General features: G+C 45.4%; 1 protein-coding gene and 1 long non-coding RNA gene across 4 annotated transcripts in view; both read left to right on the plus strand.

Annotated features, from left to right (window-relative positions):
- MAPK6 (mitogen-activated protein kinase 6) overlaps positions 1-2,389 on the plus strand; it is a 31,154-nt gene extending 28,765 nt beyond the window's left edge. For all 3 annotated transcript variants that reach the window (XM_074880002.1, XM_074880001.1, XM_074880003.1), the window contains exon 6: positions 20-2,389. In XM_074880002.1, the coding sequence (XP_074736103.1) occupies positions 20-1,118 (1,099 nt within the window). In that variant the 3' untranslated portion in view covers positions 1,119-2,389. The remainder of the gene's footprint in view (positions 1-19) is intronic.
- Positions 2,390-5,846: 3,457 nt separating this feature from the next.
- On the plus strand, positions 5,847-9,035 carry LOC141948201 (uncharacterized). Its single transcript, XR_012630388.1, has 2 exons — positions 5,847-6,581; positions 8,580-9,035. It is a non-coding gene; the product is annotated as an uncharacterized LOC141948201 (long non-coding RNA).
- Positions 9,036-17,689: the final 8,654 nt, after the last annotated feature.

The following is a 17,689-nucleotide window of genomic DNA, read 5'->3' on the forward strand; positions in this document are numbered from 1 at the left end:
TTAGGAAATTGTTTTACAGATACCATGAAAGTCAGTTTTCAGACCATGACTGGCCTATTCATAATAACTATGAAGCTGATGAAGTTCAGCGTGATCCAAGGGCTCTTTCTGATGTTACTGATGAGGAAGAAGTGCAAGTAGATCCTCGCAAATATTTGGATGGAGATCGTGAAAAGTATCTGGAGGATCCTGCCTTTGACACCCACTTCTCTACTGAGCCTTGCTGGCAGTATTCAGATCACCATGAAAACAAGTATTGTGATCTGGAATGTAGTCACACTTGTAATTACAAAATGAGGTCATCTTCATACCTAGATAATTTAGTTTGGCGAGACAGTGAAGTTAACCATTACTATGAGCCCAAGCTTATTATAGATCTTTCAAACTGGAAGGAACAGAGCAAAGAAAAGTCTGATAAGAAAGGCAAGTCTAAATGTGAAAAGAATGGGTTGGTGAAAGCTCAGATAGCACTTGAGGAAGCATCACAGCAACTTGTTGAAAAAGAAAGGGAGAAGAATCAAGGATTTGACTTTGATTCATTTATAGCAGAAACCATTCAGCTTAGTTTACAACACGAGTCTACTGATGTTGATAAATTAAATGACTTGAATAGCTCGGTGTCTCAAATAGAGTTGAAAGGATTAATATCAAAGTCAGTAAGCAGAGAGAAGCAGGAGAAAGGAATGGCTAATTTGGCACAGTTAGAAGCTCTGTACCAAACTTCTTGGGACAGTCAGTTTGTAAGTAGCGGGGAGGAGTGCTTCCTCATAGACCAGTTTTGTTGCGAAGTAAGGAAAGATGAACAAGTTGAAAAAGAAAATACTTACACCAGTTATTTGGACAAATTTTTTAGTAAGAAAGAAGATGCTGAAATGCTAGAACCTGAGCCAGTAGAAGAGGGGAAGCTTGGGGAGAAGGAAAGAGAAGAGAGCTTTCTCAGTAACAGTGGAGAACTCCTCTTCAACAAGCAGCTTGAGGCTATAGGTATTCCTCAGTTTCACAGCCCTGTTGGTTCGCCACTGAAATCAATACAGGCCACGTTAACGCCTTCTGCTATGAAATCATCTCCCCAAATTCCCCACAAAACGTACAGCAGCATTCTGAAACATCTAAATTAAAACACTCAGCAGACATTTCTTTTATATTCATGAGATGTGTTTGTCTTTTTTTATTACTAGTGTAAGTAATTTTTTTACTTGAATCAGATGGTGTAATTTTGGTATGGATTTCATTAGTTTTCTGTTTACCATTGTTTTTACAATCCAGAATTACTTTCTATACATGAGTTAGTTTTGTTTTTAAACTGGCATGTCGTTTGCACACAAAATTAAAGAATCGAGCAAAATAATGCAAAATGCAGGAGGTAACAAAAAATGCACTAAACCAAGTAAAAAAAACATTCTCTCAGTAAAACAGTGTCCATGTTTTGCAGAAAAAGAACCTTGCCTTGAAATGTACACAGTGAGACTGTACATAATTGCATGAAAATATCTATTTTTCCCAAAACATTTTTTTCATTCATGCGTATTTTAGAGTTTTTCATACTGTACACATTTCTTAGACACATGATACCAGCAGCAACTGAAATGAATGCAGAATTTGGTACGCATGTGTTATCTACCTCAAGGTAACAGCAGTATGTGGCAAAACATTAACCACCCATAGTGCTTCTCATTATGCACTTCTATTTAGCCAGCATTATTGTAGTAGCTATTCTTATTGAAAATCATTCAATATTTATAAATGTTCTGGTATGCATTCTTTATAGTGAAGTGTTAATATGCAGCACTTTTATTTATTTTAGCAAATAAGTATATTTCTGTAATTATAGAAAGTCAACTTAATTTTTGAGTTACTTTTCAGATAAAAGTTTTTGTTTAGCACTATGGTTTTATTGCCTACATAGCTGGATATATATTAACATCGGCTTATTCTGAGGCTATCCAATACACTTTTTATTTTTTAGTTTTCATTTCAAGTAAAGCACTCACTGTGTATAGGAATTTGTAATTGGAGGTGCTTGATCTCTACAAAAGAAATTAGGAATTGCTTTATTATCAAATGCTCCTAGAAGTCTTAATTGTGTTCATTTTTTAAAAATTTTGTAACGTTAGTTGTGTGCATGGAAATAATTAAGGTACAACATTACTGTAGGTTAAAGTTCTATATGGTGAGACATTTTGTTTTTACTGTATGTTTTTACTGAATGATTCCTGTCCCATTCCCAACCCCCCTCAAAAGCAAGCATGAATAAAATTAGGTTAAATATAGCATGTAGCATCTCGGTCTTCTGAAAATTTGTTTTACCTTCTGATTTTTTGAAATACTGGATGTATCATTGGCTCCCCTGTTTAAAACGAAAAACAAATAAAAACATGGCCAGCAAAAATGACTTGTTTTTTGATGCTTTGTGCAATGAAAGGTGAAGAGCTGCTACTGTAACGCAGCTGGCTGTACTGTGAAGGCAGGCCGGCCTGCCTGCACTCCTAATACAAGGGGCTCGAGGAAGCATGAGGAATTTTCTTGCCATCTACCCTAGAAGTGCTGCTGCTGGGGATGCAGCGCCCTGGAAGGAGGCTCCAGAAGCCTGCTTCTGTGCCAGTGCCTGCGGCCTTGTGTAATGGTATGGCTATGAGTGTGCAGTACTGTCAGTAACCATTTTTGTTGAAAATACAATTGACTTCCAGAGTATAAATGAGCATTACTGTTTTATCAGCTTTTTAGACAGTGTTAAAGTGGAAAAGCTGCTGCAAGTGTGTGTGAGCACCTTCGTGTTGCTGACAACCTGGGGTGAAGGTAATCGTGCAGGTCCCTCAGTCAAGAGCCTGTCTGGAGCACTTGCACAAGGAGATTTTGGAGCAGGACCAGGTAACTCCTATGGGATGTTTCAAAATGTGCAGATTGGATCTCTGTTGCAGCAAGCCCTAAGAACAGTATGTATTTCTCTTCCAATTCCTCCTGTCAGAACCATTCCTGAGGGAGCTAATTAGCCCTACAATAAAGCTACATCTTTTGGCAAACTCCTGTAACTTTTTCCATGACAGTGTCTTAGTTTCCCCAAGTTTTTCCATCTCTGCTCCTCTGGCAGGTAGCACAGCTGCAACTTAGCCTAAGACAAGGAGCTGCCCCTTCAACATGGCAGGAATGGTTACCTGGGGAAACAGGACACAGTGCATGTCCTTGGGCCTGGTGTGTGAATGTTTACGTAGCCACATCACTTTGTTTGTATGGGGCTGTAGGGAGGAGGAAAGGGCTGCTTGCCCTCTCTCCTAGGCAAGGGACTGTTTTCAAGTGGTGTGGTAATTTTTTGAGACTGGATGAAAGCAGTTGGTGGGAAGTGCTGAGGAACGAAACAAAATTCAGCTTAAAAGCATCTTGTGTAAATGGAAGTTTTTGGGTTTTTTGAGAACACCAATGAAACTCGACAGTATTTAAGAAGCCTGTGATGGTAGAAAGGAACATTTGACACTCAAAAAGGAAGAGGGGAGTCAAGTGGTGAGCCTAAATCTAGCATGGTGCATCGCTGCCTTTGGCTTCTAGTTGTGCCTGGGGGCACGATGCTGTACAGGCACTGCTGGCTGCTTTGGTGAAAACCCTGCTCTCGTAACAGGCTCCATCCATGGGTCATGGAGGGTGCAGCTAGGCACTCTGGCTTATTAAGTAGAAGCAATTCCCTATATGGAAGACAAAGTGGAAGTGCTTTGTAAGGACCATGCAAAGTGAAATCTACTGCTAGAAAGTGAATATGCTCCAAACGTGGTGTCGGGTTCTCCCTTGGTTGGGAGAGCAGTCTGCAGAAAGTGCAGGGTTTCATGGGGTGTTCCCAGCAGGTGGAAGATGGTTTCTGTCCCACACTCATCAGCCGTGCCCATCCTTGCAAGAAAAAATAGGACAGGTACATGTTTGTACCCTTTGGCTGTGACCTAGCAACTGAATTGTCTTTAAAAACAAATTATGGAAGAGACTTAAGTTATAAACAAGGTAACGGGACCACTGGTTCCTGCCAAGTTCATGCCAAGTAAAATGGAACGTCCTTATCTGACAAAAAAGCAAATAAGAAATGAGGATGCTGACCACCTTTTCTTCTCTATGTGGTCTTTGCTTAAAAGGCAGCATTTTACAGTATATCTGTCAACTTCAGCTAGAAGAGCTGATGTTTCCCCTTACTGAACAGACCAGGACAGAGCATTTTGCATGTACTGTCATCACACGAGATCTAGTAAGTGCAAACTGGCACAATGGTGAACAGTTTGTTCTGATCAGGAGTTCTCAGTCATGGTCAGTTTAACTTTCTCACAATTGTATTTAATTTTAATTAAATAAGAGTTGCTATATATAATCTCAGCTATTTATATAAGACTTTGCCCACGCTGATATTACTGGTATGATTACAGCATGAGTAACGTGTCTTAGCTAGTCTTTGTCTTGGGCACAGCTGGTCTGCTGGGGCTGCAGGCTGGACATCAGGTTCTGCAAACCAGCTGGGAACTGGGCAGCTGGGCAGTCCCTGCTGCTGCACCTTCTCTGCCCCTGGTCAGCAGCAGGGACTACGCAGCAGTGAGCGCGCTGCCTGCAGCTACATTTGTATGCCTTGATTTACTTTGTTTTCCTGTCACCTTGCTATTGCTTTTTCTGTGCTGTAGAAATTCTTAGAAGCGTGCCTGGTCCATACATTTAAAGCCCTGCTACGTTCTCACTTTGGTCTGGCTTTATTGCCTGGAGGCGTTAGGTTATGAACAGGTTTTTACTGCCTTTCTTACAGGGGGAGGCTCCCTTCTGGAGAGCTTTTCTTCCATATGGGGGTAATGTTGCTCTGGAGCTATTTTTTCTTTTTTTTTCTGTCCCCTTCTAAACTCTGCAATAGTCAGAGGTAGCAAGTTTTTCCATGTGTGGACTTTCATCCCGTACTCTACAGGTGTGTATACTGCAAAACACAGAGAATTGTACTTGAGAGTCCTGAGGGATTCAGTGACACACTGTGGGCCCGATTATTTCTGGGTATTGATAGAGGAGAAAAGCATTCTTGAACTAAATCTGCTCTCACGAGTCTTATTTATACTCACGTTGCTTTTCTGTTGCTGAGATTTGAAAGTGCTTGTTGAGCCTTCAGTCAGGTTTTACATGTAATTAAACAGTAAACTGTCCTCATTCTTCCAAAGATGCCATCCTGTGCAACAGCGGCCATGAACTAATTCATTCCTTATTCCTTGAATTGTTTCAGTGCTTACAAAATCCTGCAAATTCTCGTTTGTTGTTCTGCCACTGTTTGCGTCAGACTTGAGCTGAACAACCTGGGAAGTAATGCTGTGGGGTATTTAGTAACAAGCAAATAATCCAGATCACCGCTGGCACCCAGCACTCTTGGGCTTCCATTCCAGTGTCTCTATATTTAAAATGGTTATCTGCTTACTCTGAGTGGTATTTGAGAGCTCCTTAAAATATTGACTGATGAAAAGTTCAATGACTTCTTTTGACTGAGAATTAGCATCAGTGATAATATGATTTGCATGCACCAGACCACATGTAGAGAGAGCTCTGCCCTGGTAGCCCATGTGAACGTGGTGATAGCCAGGTACAGCCGTGCTCTGCAAATAGCCCTGTCAAGAGCTGACAGCAGTCCCCTGATGTCATTGGCTTTCCTCTGGAATGTGTCTGTTGCATCCTGACTGCAAAGCAGCCCTTCTATAGTGAACTCTGGTAATAAAATTCCTCTTGTAATCTATGTGCTGGTCTACCGCAGCCAAAATTACTTTTAACCTTTATGTCACCCAGCCTGGGTGTTATGCGTGGTATGAAATATGAAAGTGTGCTTTCTGCAGTTGGGTGTGGGACAGGGAGCTTAGGCTTCGCCGGCTTTGAAGGCAGCAATGCCATTGCCTTTCACAACACGCTCACCCTCCCCGCCTTTGGTTTTTGTTGATAAAGGAAAGGTGCTGGGCTGTGATTACCCGCAGGACTGCAGGCGATGTGGCAGGGCTCCCGCTCTGGCTAGTGCATCCTGCGCTGCCATAGGGGCAGGGGTCCCTTGCTGTCCCCTGGGATGGACGGCCGCTGAGTAAGAGCACGGCTTTACGGAAAGGGCCGTGGGAAGGACTTCTCCTTCTGCGTTAGTGGGGGACTTGGGTTAATCTGCCCTTGCTGGTAATACACTTAATCAGTGTTTCTAGGGTAGGGAGTCATTACTAAATTGGTGGCTGATGGTTTGTTGTTTTTTTTCAGTTTTAACATTTGTTTCCTAATTGGTAGAAGGTTGATATATTTTGTCCTAATTTGGTTTAGTTCCACATTAATTGTGTCTTTGCTTACACTATTTTTCCAAATTCCTTGTAATTTCTGGTTTAGGCTTATTATTCCTCTAGCAACCATTCATGGCTGAGTATGGTCCAAGATGTGTGGATGATCTCCTGCCTGCTTGGTTAAAGGTTACTGGCCACTCTCAGAATAGAGGTGAGGCCTAATAAAATACAGTCTTTCCTTTATATCTGAATTTTGCCATGTTCCTCAAGCCATACCCCAAGGCTCTGGTGCTGTGCAGCGTGGAAGCTTCTTTGCCACACCGATCCCACCGTGACTGGTGCAAGGTAAGTATAAACCTGGCCATTTTTCTGTGTCATCATCTCCACGGCATCCTCCCAAAAAGGTGTCTCCATACGACAAGTGTAGCCAGGGTAGAGTTTCTGCTTTACAAGGTGGTTGATCCTTAGACACACTTTTGGTTTGCAGCTCAGGCTTCAGCTGTGGATGCTTCAACCCCAGACTCTGGCAAGAAAAGGACATTTTCTCATACTTGTTCTTGGGGATGCCATTCAGACTGGATTAGAGCTTAAATCTTCAGTACTAGAGGCTGTAGAGAAACAACATTTCCATTTAATATCTGTCTTGAATTTTATCATTTTTTGTCATTTAAAGCTGAAGACCTGAATAACTGAATGTCAGGTTTATTGTGACTTCTGTGTTTGAATATAGATTTAAACAGTACAGCTCTTGAAATAGCTGGATAACTAGCAGAGACATTTTTAAAGCCTATGATTAAGAAAGCAGATGGGTTTGTTTTTTATTTTGTGTTTGGTCTGCCTCAGATTTTTTTCTGTGAATGCTAGAGTCTCTTAGCAAATTTGATGTTGACACATACTGAAAGATTAAGTTACTTCTACATACTAAATTATCTTTTGGACCCTTATACGTGATATTTCACTGATTTTCCATGATTCTTTGTTTTCTTTATACTTGCTTTATGCAAAGACACCCTCAACTGTTTGAGTCTCTCAATTTTACATCACACTAGCCTTTTGAAGCAGCAAGGTGCCAGTCTATACAGCTATTGGAGTGCAGAACAGACGGGAATGTCCTTTGGGTGTTGCTGGTGCTTATATCCGTATTTCTATTGACCTCACTAACTGCATCACCTAGAGTACAGCATCGATTTCCAGTGAGACAAGGTACAAAACCTCACCGTGACTGATTTAGGGACCTGTAAAGGGCGAGGAGATTCATAATCCAGGACAGAGGAAATCCAAGAGTAAAGCAAACCCTGAAAGCTCAAGTGGAGCCACGGCAATCTGGGCAGCCACCAAGCAGCTCAGAGTTTTCAGCTGCCAAAAATTCACCACTAGCTAGGAAGAACATGAAGGAGTCTGGCTGTCCATACCTGTACGGCTCTTGGGTAGTTAATCACTGCCTTGCATCATTTCTCTTTTCCTGATAAAAGCATGATTATGTCAGCAGTGAAGCAGAGTTTTTGGTTCTTTAGCCGTCATGGAGCAAAATATGGAAGCACAGAGTTGCTCCAGTGGCTGCGTGAACTCCAAATGACGGGATGTGAAGCGGGTGGTTGGCTGTGGTGGGGGTTTGGAGCCAGCAGCAGGTACCAACGCCGGCAGCGGAGGAGAGCCAGGCGCAGCCAGGGGAGAGTCCGGCTCATCCTCCAAAATGCTGGCGCAGCCCAGGGAGGAGATTTCCGTCCTTCCTGCCAGGAATTACAGTTTGCGCTGGCATGGGCAGGAGGAAAAATACGATGGGAAACAGGGAGATTAAAATAACCCCAGTGAAAACAGGATGTTGGAAAGCTGGTAGCAGAGCAGGGCTGCAGGGCTGGCTGGCTGTGGAGGGCTGCCGGGAGCAGGGAGGCTCTCACACAGGGGCTGTTTGGGGGAAAAACACCCAGTTCTCATGTTTGTAGGCCCACACCAAACCCCTGAGGCAGAGGCAGCATAGCTCTGCTGGCAGCAGGCTGGTGTCTTGTGTTCCCCAAAATATGACTAATTATGGCTATTTACACAAATGTGTTCACTCACCTTCTCACAACACCTGCCTGCTCTCTTTCATTGGATGAGGGTCATAAACCATTCCCTACAACACATCAGCCTGGCATCATATTTATTTAACTAATATGACCTCACAGGCACTGCCAAGCAGTGAAACGAAGCTGTATTTCACAGCTCGGCTGTCACTCGGGAGCTGTATTTCTCTCAGCTGATCAGAGCCTGCTCTCTGAGCTGTGATCCATGGCTTCCTTCCAGCCCAAGACAAAATAAAAACCAAGCAGTGTTTTTCTCTTGCTAACTGGCTTTTCCTTTCAGGGGCTGACAGCAGCAGTCACTGGTGTGGATTGACAGCAGGGGTGGCGAGTCCGTGCAGACAGGGGAGCTGGTTCCCATCACCAGTAGCCAGTTTGTGAACTGTCAGAGGTTTTTGCTGCAGCTGGCGATGGGCTGCTGATCCGTGCTCAGCCAGCTCATTGAATCCCTCACACACCCATCGCTGAGACATTTCTTCTCCTTCGTGAGTGGGGAGAGCTTGGGTGCCAGAGGCTGGTTTCAGCCTGGGAGAACGTGGTGGGCTCATGAGAGGGCTTTACATAGCAAAGTCCCGGTCCCCAGCATGAGTAGACCACGCTCAGAAGCAAGCATGAACTCAGCCTTAATCCCATAATTGATGAGTTCAGTAAGCCATTAGAAAATGCATACTAAGATCTCTGAGGCTAAGCCGAACTGGTTTATTCTTTAAGATAAAATAAAAATTGCTGTTTTCCATGAGTCCGAACTGCTGTCCAGTTATTAACTTTCCATGGTCAATTTGAACCTGCTGTGTACATTGCAAGTTGCCAGTGTTTGTCAATGCAGTGCAGAATCAAATGGACGCAAACCAGTCCTTGGATGAAGACCATGTCATCAGTTTTAATCAGCTGGTTAACACAGAGCAAATCTTCTCGGTCATCTGGTCTTCTCCCAGTTAGGCATCACAGCTAGACAGGCATCACTGTAGTGCTCTGTAGCCTTTCAGCAGAGAAAGACAAGAAATGGTGGGCTCCCCAGGCTCTGCCCAGCACCGTGCAAGCCCCAGAGCGGTGAAGCTGGACTCCACTGGCTTTTCCTGGTGTATCTGCAAATTACTTTTCTCATCAGTGTTGCAGATTATTTGGGTCCTTAGGATAGCAGTGTGACTTGCATTTCCTACAGCCTCTGTTTCTCTTCTTCCATATTCAAGAAATGAGACAGATTTGCCTTTCAGATCCATAAAACAGTTGAAATGCTATGTTCATCCATGAACATCTGTGATGTTCGCTACAACACTTGATTTTTATGACAGGTGAGAAATAATAGAAGGTGATGGAGTGCTTAAAGTGAAACAGTTAGCTGGAGTTAGCAGCCTGCCTGCTCTGGGAGCTCGGGCAGTTCCCCGGAGCAAGGGGGTGCCCAGCTCCTTTAACAATCAGCCCCTGTACAATTTTTGTCCAAGCAGAAATTAAATAATATATTCTTAAGCTGAACTTCTTCACTGTTGCAGGTTTTGACATGAATTTTGGCATCTGCGGGCAGTGTCACAGGAGAGCTGGCTTCAAACTTGTGAAGCTGGAGCTGGGGAGCCTCCTGTACACCGGGACACACACACACACACACACACAGCCCCTGTGGCAGCCCAGAAAACAGTTCAAATTCATGTTAGCCTTAAATATTTGGCTCTAGAAATCTCTCCAGGCACCACTTTAATCCAATTTACAGTGTCTGGCTCAAGTGAAGTATGAGAATTTGCTTAAGCTCTTTGAGCGGTGATGTGCAGTGGTGGGGCAAGCAGGCAGGGCGGTTGCCTGGCCCCGGGGGCCCTGGCCCTTGGGACTGTGGTGCTGAGGGCTCGGGCAGCCTGGGGCTGGGAAAGGTCGCGCTCCCCAGCACAGGCACCCTGTGCACTGCCAGCGCGGACAGCGGCAGGAGGTTGGCAGCAGATCATCTTGATCCTTCCCCACCTTCTCCTTAAAATACTCGTGAGGCTGCTGTGAAAACCAAGCTGGAGACCCCACTGCTGATGCCCTTGGGTAATTTGCCAGCGGGACATCTTGCCTTCAGGTGCCAGGGCACCCTGTTGCCATCTCCCTGCCATGCACCTCCCCAGCCCCATCACCCGCCCAGCTGAGCTCACAAAAATTTGGAAATGAGATCATTTTCAAACGATTTAAGCCACCTTTGCTTCCTGGTGAGGGAAAGAGTCTCAGAAGGCTTTGCAGCATGCTCAGATGTTAATTGCTTTCCTCCTGCACCGCTAAGAAATCTGTGTGTTGTCTTTTCCACTTTACAGCAGGGAAAATGGAAGATGGAGTTGTTAAGCATCGCTCTGCCAGAGCAGGGTGCTGGCTGGGGTGGGACAAACTGGGCTCTACTAGATGCTGGAGTTCAAGTCACCTTGCAAGAAGCCTTAAGGTAAGGAGAAAAAGTCATTTACAGCTTTAGCTCTTACTTTGTCCCTGAAATCTGTGCAAAGTAAGTCCTGGCCATTTATAGAAACTAATGAACCATGTCATCTGAATATGGAGCAGTTGCAGGGAGAATTGGAGCGGTGATGATGATTAAAGGCAGTGTCCCCATGAGAAAGCGGTGGGAGAGCTCAGTGCTGCTCCTTTCGGACAGCAAAGTGTGCCAGTGCTGGGGAGCAGTGTCATCTGACAGAGGTAGCCTGGAGATAGCACTCTGGCCGTGCTGCCTTGGAAAGGCGAGTGAGGATGCTGGGCTGTGCTGGGGTTTGCTTTGCAGTGGCAAATGAGCAGGGCTCGCTGGGACACGTGCTGTGAGGCTGGGGCAGCACCCGGCCTCGGGGTGGACGGTGCCCCCAGTGCACGCTGTGCCCAGCCATGGGGGTGATGCTGGATGGGACAGCGGTGACTGCGTCTCTGCCCAGGCTCTCAGAGCTGCTCGGCATCTCCCAGGAGTCCTGCAGGAAATCCCACCTGCCTCTTCTCCCCCAAGCTCTTGCAGTCTGGGTTCGTGGGGTTCCCTCGCCCAGCCAAAGAGGTTTGTCAGGAGTGTGAACCCGGGATGCACAGCTGGCTGCCCAGACCAAGTGACTGGGTACTGTCATGGTGGTGTTTACCAAAGCTGCTCTCTATCTTCCTTGTGGCATTTCTGTGCCTCTGCCTGGGGCTCTGCTGCACACAGCTGCTGCTCCCACCCTTCCCCTGGGCTGAGGAGTGATTCCTGACCTTGCTTTCAGAGACAGTGTGGAGAGGAAAAAAGAGACATAAGATTTGGTCCAGACTGAATGGAAGGGAGGGAAGATCAGTTAAGTCTGTTATTACTGAAGCTGTGCTGTTTACCATGGTAGCATTCATGACTTGGACCAACAGAGAGGCCTAGGGGATGGCATCATCACTGTGAGGTGGGATCCTCCACTTCTCTGTTTTTGGAGTTTCACACACCAGGAAACTAAGGTGGGACTGGCATCCAACTGCTGCTTAAGGACTTGTTTGCCACAGCAGTGCTGGAGCCCACCACACGTTGCTGGTGGTGGCCAGCACAGCACCTCTGCCTGTGTGGGCAGAGGCTGCCTTCACCCAAGAGCCGTGTTGTAATGCCATGATGAAGCTGTAACATACAGACCCCGATAACGCAGTGCAGTGCAGTCTTACCCCAACCCTCTAGTAAGGCTGTTTGTTCTGGCATACGATGGGAAACAAATCTCACAGCCATGGCAGAGCAGCATGAGCTGGCTCTAGGGCCAACTTCTGCAGTGACCTGACTGTGCCTCCAAAGTGGTTCAACGGCCTCCGGTGCAGTTGTACATGTATTTTACAGCCATCGTCACCACCTTTCCTGCCTTCCCCTCAGTGGAGGGCTTGGGGAATAGTTAATTCATTAGAAAATATTGTTGCAGAAATGCCAAGGTAAGTCATTTTATATTGCTAAATAGTCAGTTCCAGTCAATGCTTTTTTTAATTTCTGAGAATGATGCCGCAGTCACTCGGGTGATGTCAGTAGTGTTCCCGCCCACTGTAACAGCCTGGACTTCAGGAGGTTGGCTGGGCAGTGCTGAGCTGCTGTCTCTGCTATGTTGGCAACACATCCTGAGCATTACAAATGAAAATTTCCAAACACGAAGGCAACACTGAGGGAGAGGAAAATTTCCCTCCAGCGAAGTATTCTGCTATTGTCGGGGCAGTGTGGAGAGAAAGCAAAAAGGATTTAAAGACCAGCTTTCAGCTGCCCATTGAGGCTCTGATTATAAAATGTAGCCTGAATGCACCATGCCTGAACCAACCCCTCCCCCTGCCCAAACCTTAAGCCAAAGGATTTAAACAAGCTCTTACGTAATATGGTTTTAGTGTTTCCAGTAGAAATAGGTGTTCTAAATATAAATGATTTGCAGATAAAATAGGCTTATATAAAATGCTTGTAGGTTTATATAACCCTATATTGGCATTGCACCCAACAACTCCATCAGCCACGAGCCCGGCAGCAGGGAAGCGTGCACAGTGCCGCCAGTGCCCAGTTCGGGTGCCTGCTGTGCCCAGTTCGGGTGCCTGCTGTGCCCAGTTCAGGTGCCTGCTGTGCCCAGTTTGGGTGCCTGCTTGCCAGGGCACAGGCTCAGGACTGTGCTGTCATCTGTGGTCACAGACCAATCCCCATCCTGTCCCCAACCCGCCAGCCAGTGCCCCTCCAGGGATGGTGCCTGCTGGAAGAGACATACTTAGGTTGATACTTCTCATGTTTAACTCCCTTCCTTCTCCCTGCCAGGGGTTTCATTTGCAGCAGCAATCACAGGATACTCCCGTGGTGTTCCTGTTAGTGTCAGCCCCTGGAGCAGTGGGGACACCCCCAGTTTCTAGCAGCAGTGCCATCGTAGCGGTGATCATCCAGACTCAGCAGTAGGATGCTGCAGATACTGCCCCTTGGGGTCAACTGCTTTGGTCCTTTGGGCAATGAAAGTTGTTTTGAACACTGAGAGCTTGAATTCTCCTTCATCCCAATGTGCACACAGGAATGTGTATGCATATCTGTGTGTGTATATATATGTATATATTTATATATACAGATGACATAGTAAAAGAGCAGACGGCCACCAGCTCAGGGTTTGCAGTATGGCCTGAGGCTGTGGGGTCTTCCCGAGCCGTGGCCACAAGCCTGGCCAGCAGCCAGGCGCAGCTTGCTGTCACAGCAAGGCCATCTGAACGCTGCCGGCTCTTAAGCCCCAGAGTGTGCCACCAAAGGGTGAGCCCTCATTTGTGATGCCTCCTCTCCATGGCCAGCTTCATCCAGATTGTGGTTGATCAAAGCCCTGCGCTTCTTCTCTGGCTCAGTAGTGCCTCAGGAGCCGTGACAGCAGCCACTAATAAGGTTAACAGCAATTATCTAAGAAATAGTGTCTTCTGAGCAGAAAACAATGGTTGCTACGTTGCAATGTTTATGTATGCGAAAGATACTTAGTCAAAGCTTGCACTACAGCCTTCAGTGCATCACACCAACCATTCACTCTTAGGGGAAGGACTGATTACTAAGTATTTTTAGCTACCGACATGTACGACACATGCATAGAATTATACATAAATATATAGAGATATGAATAGATATGCATATCTTGTTTATACACACACATATTTTCATATATATGAGAAACAAGAATCTATTTTTCAGCTACAGTGTATTTTTACAACAAGCCAATATGATTTATATCTCTTTGCCATTAGCATTTCCATTCAAATAATGCCTTATTTATGCCCATACCAGAGAAGCTCTTTTGACAACGTGGGAAGATGCTTTTTATTGTGCAGCCAGAACTGTCAGCAGCCTCTATTATTTCTGGTGGGACTGTCAGTTCTCCAAGTAACATGACTTCATTTGTAATCCAGGTCTGTTGGAAGACATTTGATCTGTCCTGTTTTTGTCAGTCACAGAAGGCAAACTTGCCAGAAAGAAATGGTATGTGTGACCTTCGAAAATGACTGTCACCCTTTCCATCTTGGTCTGTGCTCTATTTTTCATAAAAGCCTGTTTCTGTGGTGCATTACGGGGGAAATGAACCATTCACCTTTGTCTCTGCTGCTCTCATTTCTGCTGGGGAGTCACTCCCTGCAGGCACGTGGAGAACACTGGGTCAAGCAGCACTTGGGCATCTTCTAGAGCTGGCCCTGCAGCGATTCATCAGTCGCTTCCCGTTTGGAAATCAATAGTTGTCTGTAGTACAAGTACTTCTGACCCCTGAAAGTTATTAAATAAAGTCATGCACAGGTAAAAAACAGAAAAACAAGGCAAAAAAATAGACCTACAAAATGGTCACAGAAGGTTTTATGCCTCCCAGCACTGAGACCACCTTAGCAGCTCTGCTGAGGAGGCTGTGTTCAAGCCTCAGGTCTACCTTCAGATGCAGCGATGTAGCTGGGGTGCAGCAGCATTTTATATTTAAATTAATGGCTGTCATAAGTACACAGAAGGTTTGGGGGAGCTTAAATAGGAGTGTCTACGTAAGGTATGGTTGTGTGAAGAACAGCACAGCAGCATGAGCTCCAGAGATCACCTTTTGCTCAGGATTCTGACAACATGGTCATGTCGATGCAGTGGCAGTTTGCTCCGGGGAGCTCAGCAAATTGCCTCTTTCCTCTGGTTTAGCACACAGACAGGTCAGATGCTGCTGCAGGGGGCAAAGCCACAGGTTGTCATGAATACGGTGCTGAGCACATGGAGTCTGTTCCTTCATGAGGGAGGAAAGAAGATAGAGCAGCATAAGCCATTGCTCTCATAATGGAACTGGAACCACCTTCAAGTTATAATACCTCTATATTAGTATTGAAGAATTCCCAGTGCAGCCAAGGTAGAGAGTTATAATGGGAGAAATAAATACACTCCTGTGTACGACCAGGGCCACAGAGAAACCTTCTCTCCTCCCCAAATGCCAGATAATATGCCAAAAGCAAGTTGGGAGCAAAACTCAGTTTGCTCTTCGTACAATGAAGCGCTGGCTCCCAGTTGATGCAGCAAAGCATGAAGAAATGATGATCCTTGGCCTAAATGCTTGGTGCTGGCACTGCTGTTTAAACCAAGGGCTCTGGCAGTTTCCACGTGCTGTGGCAGTCAGTAAGATACTGCAACCCTTCTGCCAAACATGATGGGGCTGAAGAATGAGATACAGAAACCCCACAGCTGCAGAGAGGGCTGCAAACCAGTTACATCCCTCTAAAACTCCTTAGGGATGGTTTGAGCTCAACAACCAAAAAAGTTGTATTACATATATAATCTATAACATTATATATACATATATATAATATAGCATTATATTATACATAGCTATTATATATACACACATATATGTATATATAAACATTACATATGTATAACATGCACATATATGTATATAGATGTGTGATATGTGATGTATAGGTATATGTGTGTCTATACATACATGTATAATGTTAATATATACAGATATATGTATATAAAATATATATACATATATAACATGTCTATGTGTCTATGTATATGTATACATATATATGTATGTGTATATAGGCTCTATTCTATATGTGTACATAGAATCACGTATAGCATATGTGTATACACATAGATGTGTATATAGAATACATACACATAGATATGTAAGGTGTCCATACACATCTATGTGTATGTACTACACATGCACACATATATAATGTATATATACACATCTACAGGTATGTATATATACACATCCACACGCAGAGACCTGTGGGGGAAGCTCACCTTGTGCCGAGCACTCGCTGGCTGTAAGCAGTGACCCAAGCATGGCACAAGGCTCTTGCACTGCCAGTGCTTGTTCCTTCAGGAGCTCAACGGTGCGGCTTAACCCAGGGCCCCTGCAATGGAAAGCGAGTCCCAGTACCTCGAGTCGACATCAACCTGCGTTGGCACTGACACTTTTCTCCCAAGCTCGTGTGAACGCAGCGAGAAGCCACTGTGTCTTCAGGACCGTGCCTGGGGGACGAGCTGCAGAGCCCTGCGGGGTGAGAGTGGCCGTGTTTGCCCTGACGAATCAAGGGAATACAGTGTATTTCCCACTTCATGGCCTTGACTGTTCAGTGCCCCAGTATACAGCAGTACATATTTGGTTGCTTTTCCGGAGGTAGCTGTCACTTTTCTCTGTGGCTTTTAAAATAAGGTAAAAAAAGGCAGCCTGCAGTATTGTGCTTGCAAACATTTCCCTACTGGGATTTGTGCTTATCATTCATTAAGGAAACTAAATTTTTGTTACAGTGATTGGCACACAAAACCCAAGCCCATCCCTTCCCCTTATACTGTTTTGCTATATTTCTGAGAAGATGGTTAATAATATGCCACTTTATTTTTCCAGTAAGTATAAAAAAAAAATGCTAAGAAAACTGCTGGAAGAATTTTGCTTATTTTTCCTCGTTCGAAGCTGGGTGATAAGGACTTGACATGAAGCTGTACATAAGACTGAGCCATGCTCATTAAACTTAAGCCAGCTTAAGCAGCAGCTCCTGGCAGAAGCCCTTGGCAAGCCTTGGTCTGAGTGGGGTAGCACCATTTCTTCAGCTGCCTTGGAGACTCGGCTAGAGCCCTTCATTTGGCCACTGTGTGAGCGCTGCTGGGTGACAGCTCAGGTTCCTCAGCACACTCTTCCTACTGTGCTCTATTATCTTATTTTTAATGCTGTGCTCCTTCCCCAGCTGTCTTTCTATCCATACTCCTGAACTTAAAAGAAATGATACCTATTTGCATCAGAAAGGCTGAGTGCTGGAGGGAGCATAGTGTGCAGCAGCAGCTGTAGGGCTGGTTTGAGGGCTTCTGTTAGCGACCTACATCAAGTGTGCATGAAACCAAGACAGGGCAAAAATCCTGCTGAGCTGGAGTCAGAAAGATGCCATCCTACCCCTGCATGCATCTGGTGTCATCAGAGTGGCACTGCCTGCCGATGTCAGAAGGGCTTGTCTGAACAGTGCAGGAAAGTAACCCCCTTCCCACCACAGCAGGGACCCCAGCGCATGGAGAGGAAGGCATGCCTGTCCCTGCCTGCGCCTGAGCTTGAGCTCACCAGCTGTGTGACTGCAGCCACTCGCACTGCCCATGTTGGGGTCCAGCTCAGGCTGCTGTGGGCTCCCCAGGCACAGGCTGACTCGGCAAGTGCTGCAGACTGCACAGGGCAGAGAAAAAAACTGAGCCAAAACACAACGGTGAGGCTGGAGCCAGGAGAATCACACCCCTGCAGCACGCATGAAGGCAGGGACCTCCTTTCCAGTTTAAACTTGATTTTAAATGCAGAAAGCCCATATCTTCAGGTACCACATTTCTTTTTCTAGCAAAGGTCTCCCACAATCTCTACACATGTAGCATGAAATCATCAAATGCCCAGCACATTTCCCACATTTCTGTTACTTTCCCATGGAATTAACCCATTTGTGCTGGTCTCTCCACCTGCACCCATACATATAGGTATA

The sequence above is a fragment of the Strix uralensis genome, chromosome 11 (assembly GCF_047716275.1).
Source record: "Strix uralensis isolate ZFMK-TIS-50842 chromosome 11, bStrUra1, whole genome shotgun sequence".
In the NCBI taxonomy this organism is placed as follows: domain Eukaryota; kingdom Metazoa; phylum Chordata; class Aves; order Strigiformes; family Strigidae; genus Strix; species Strix uralensis.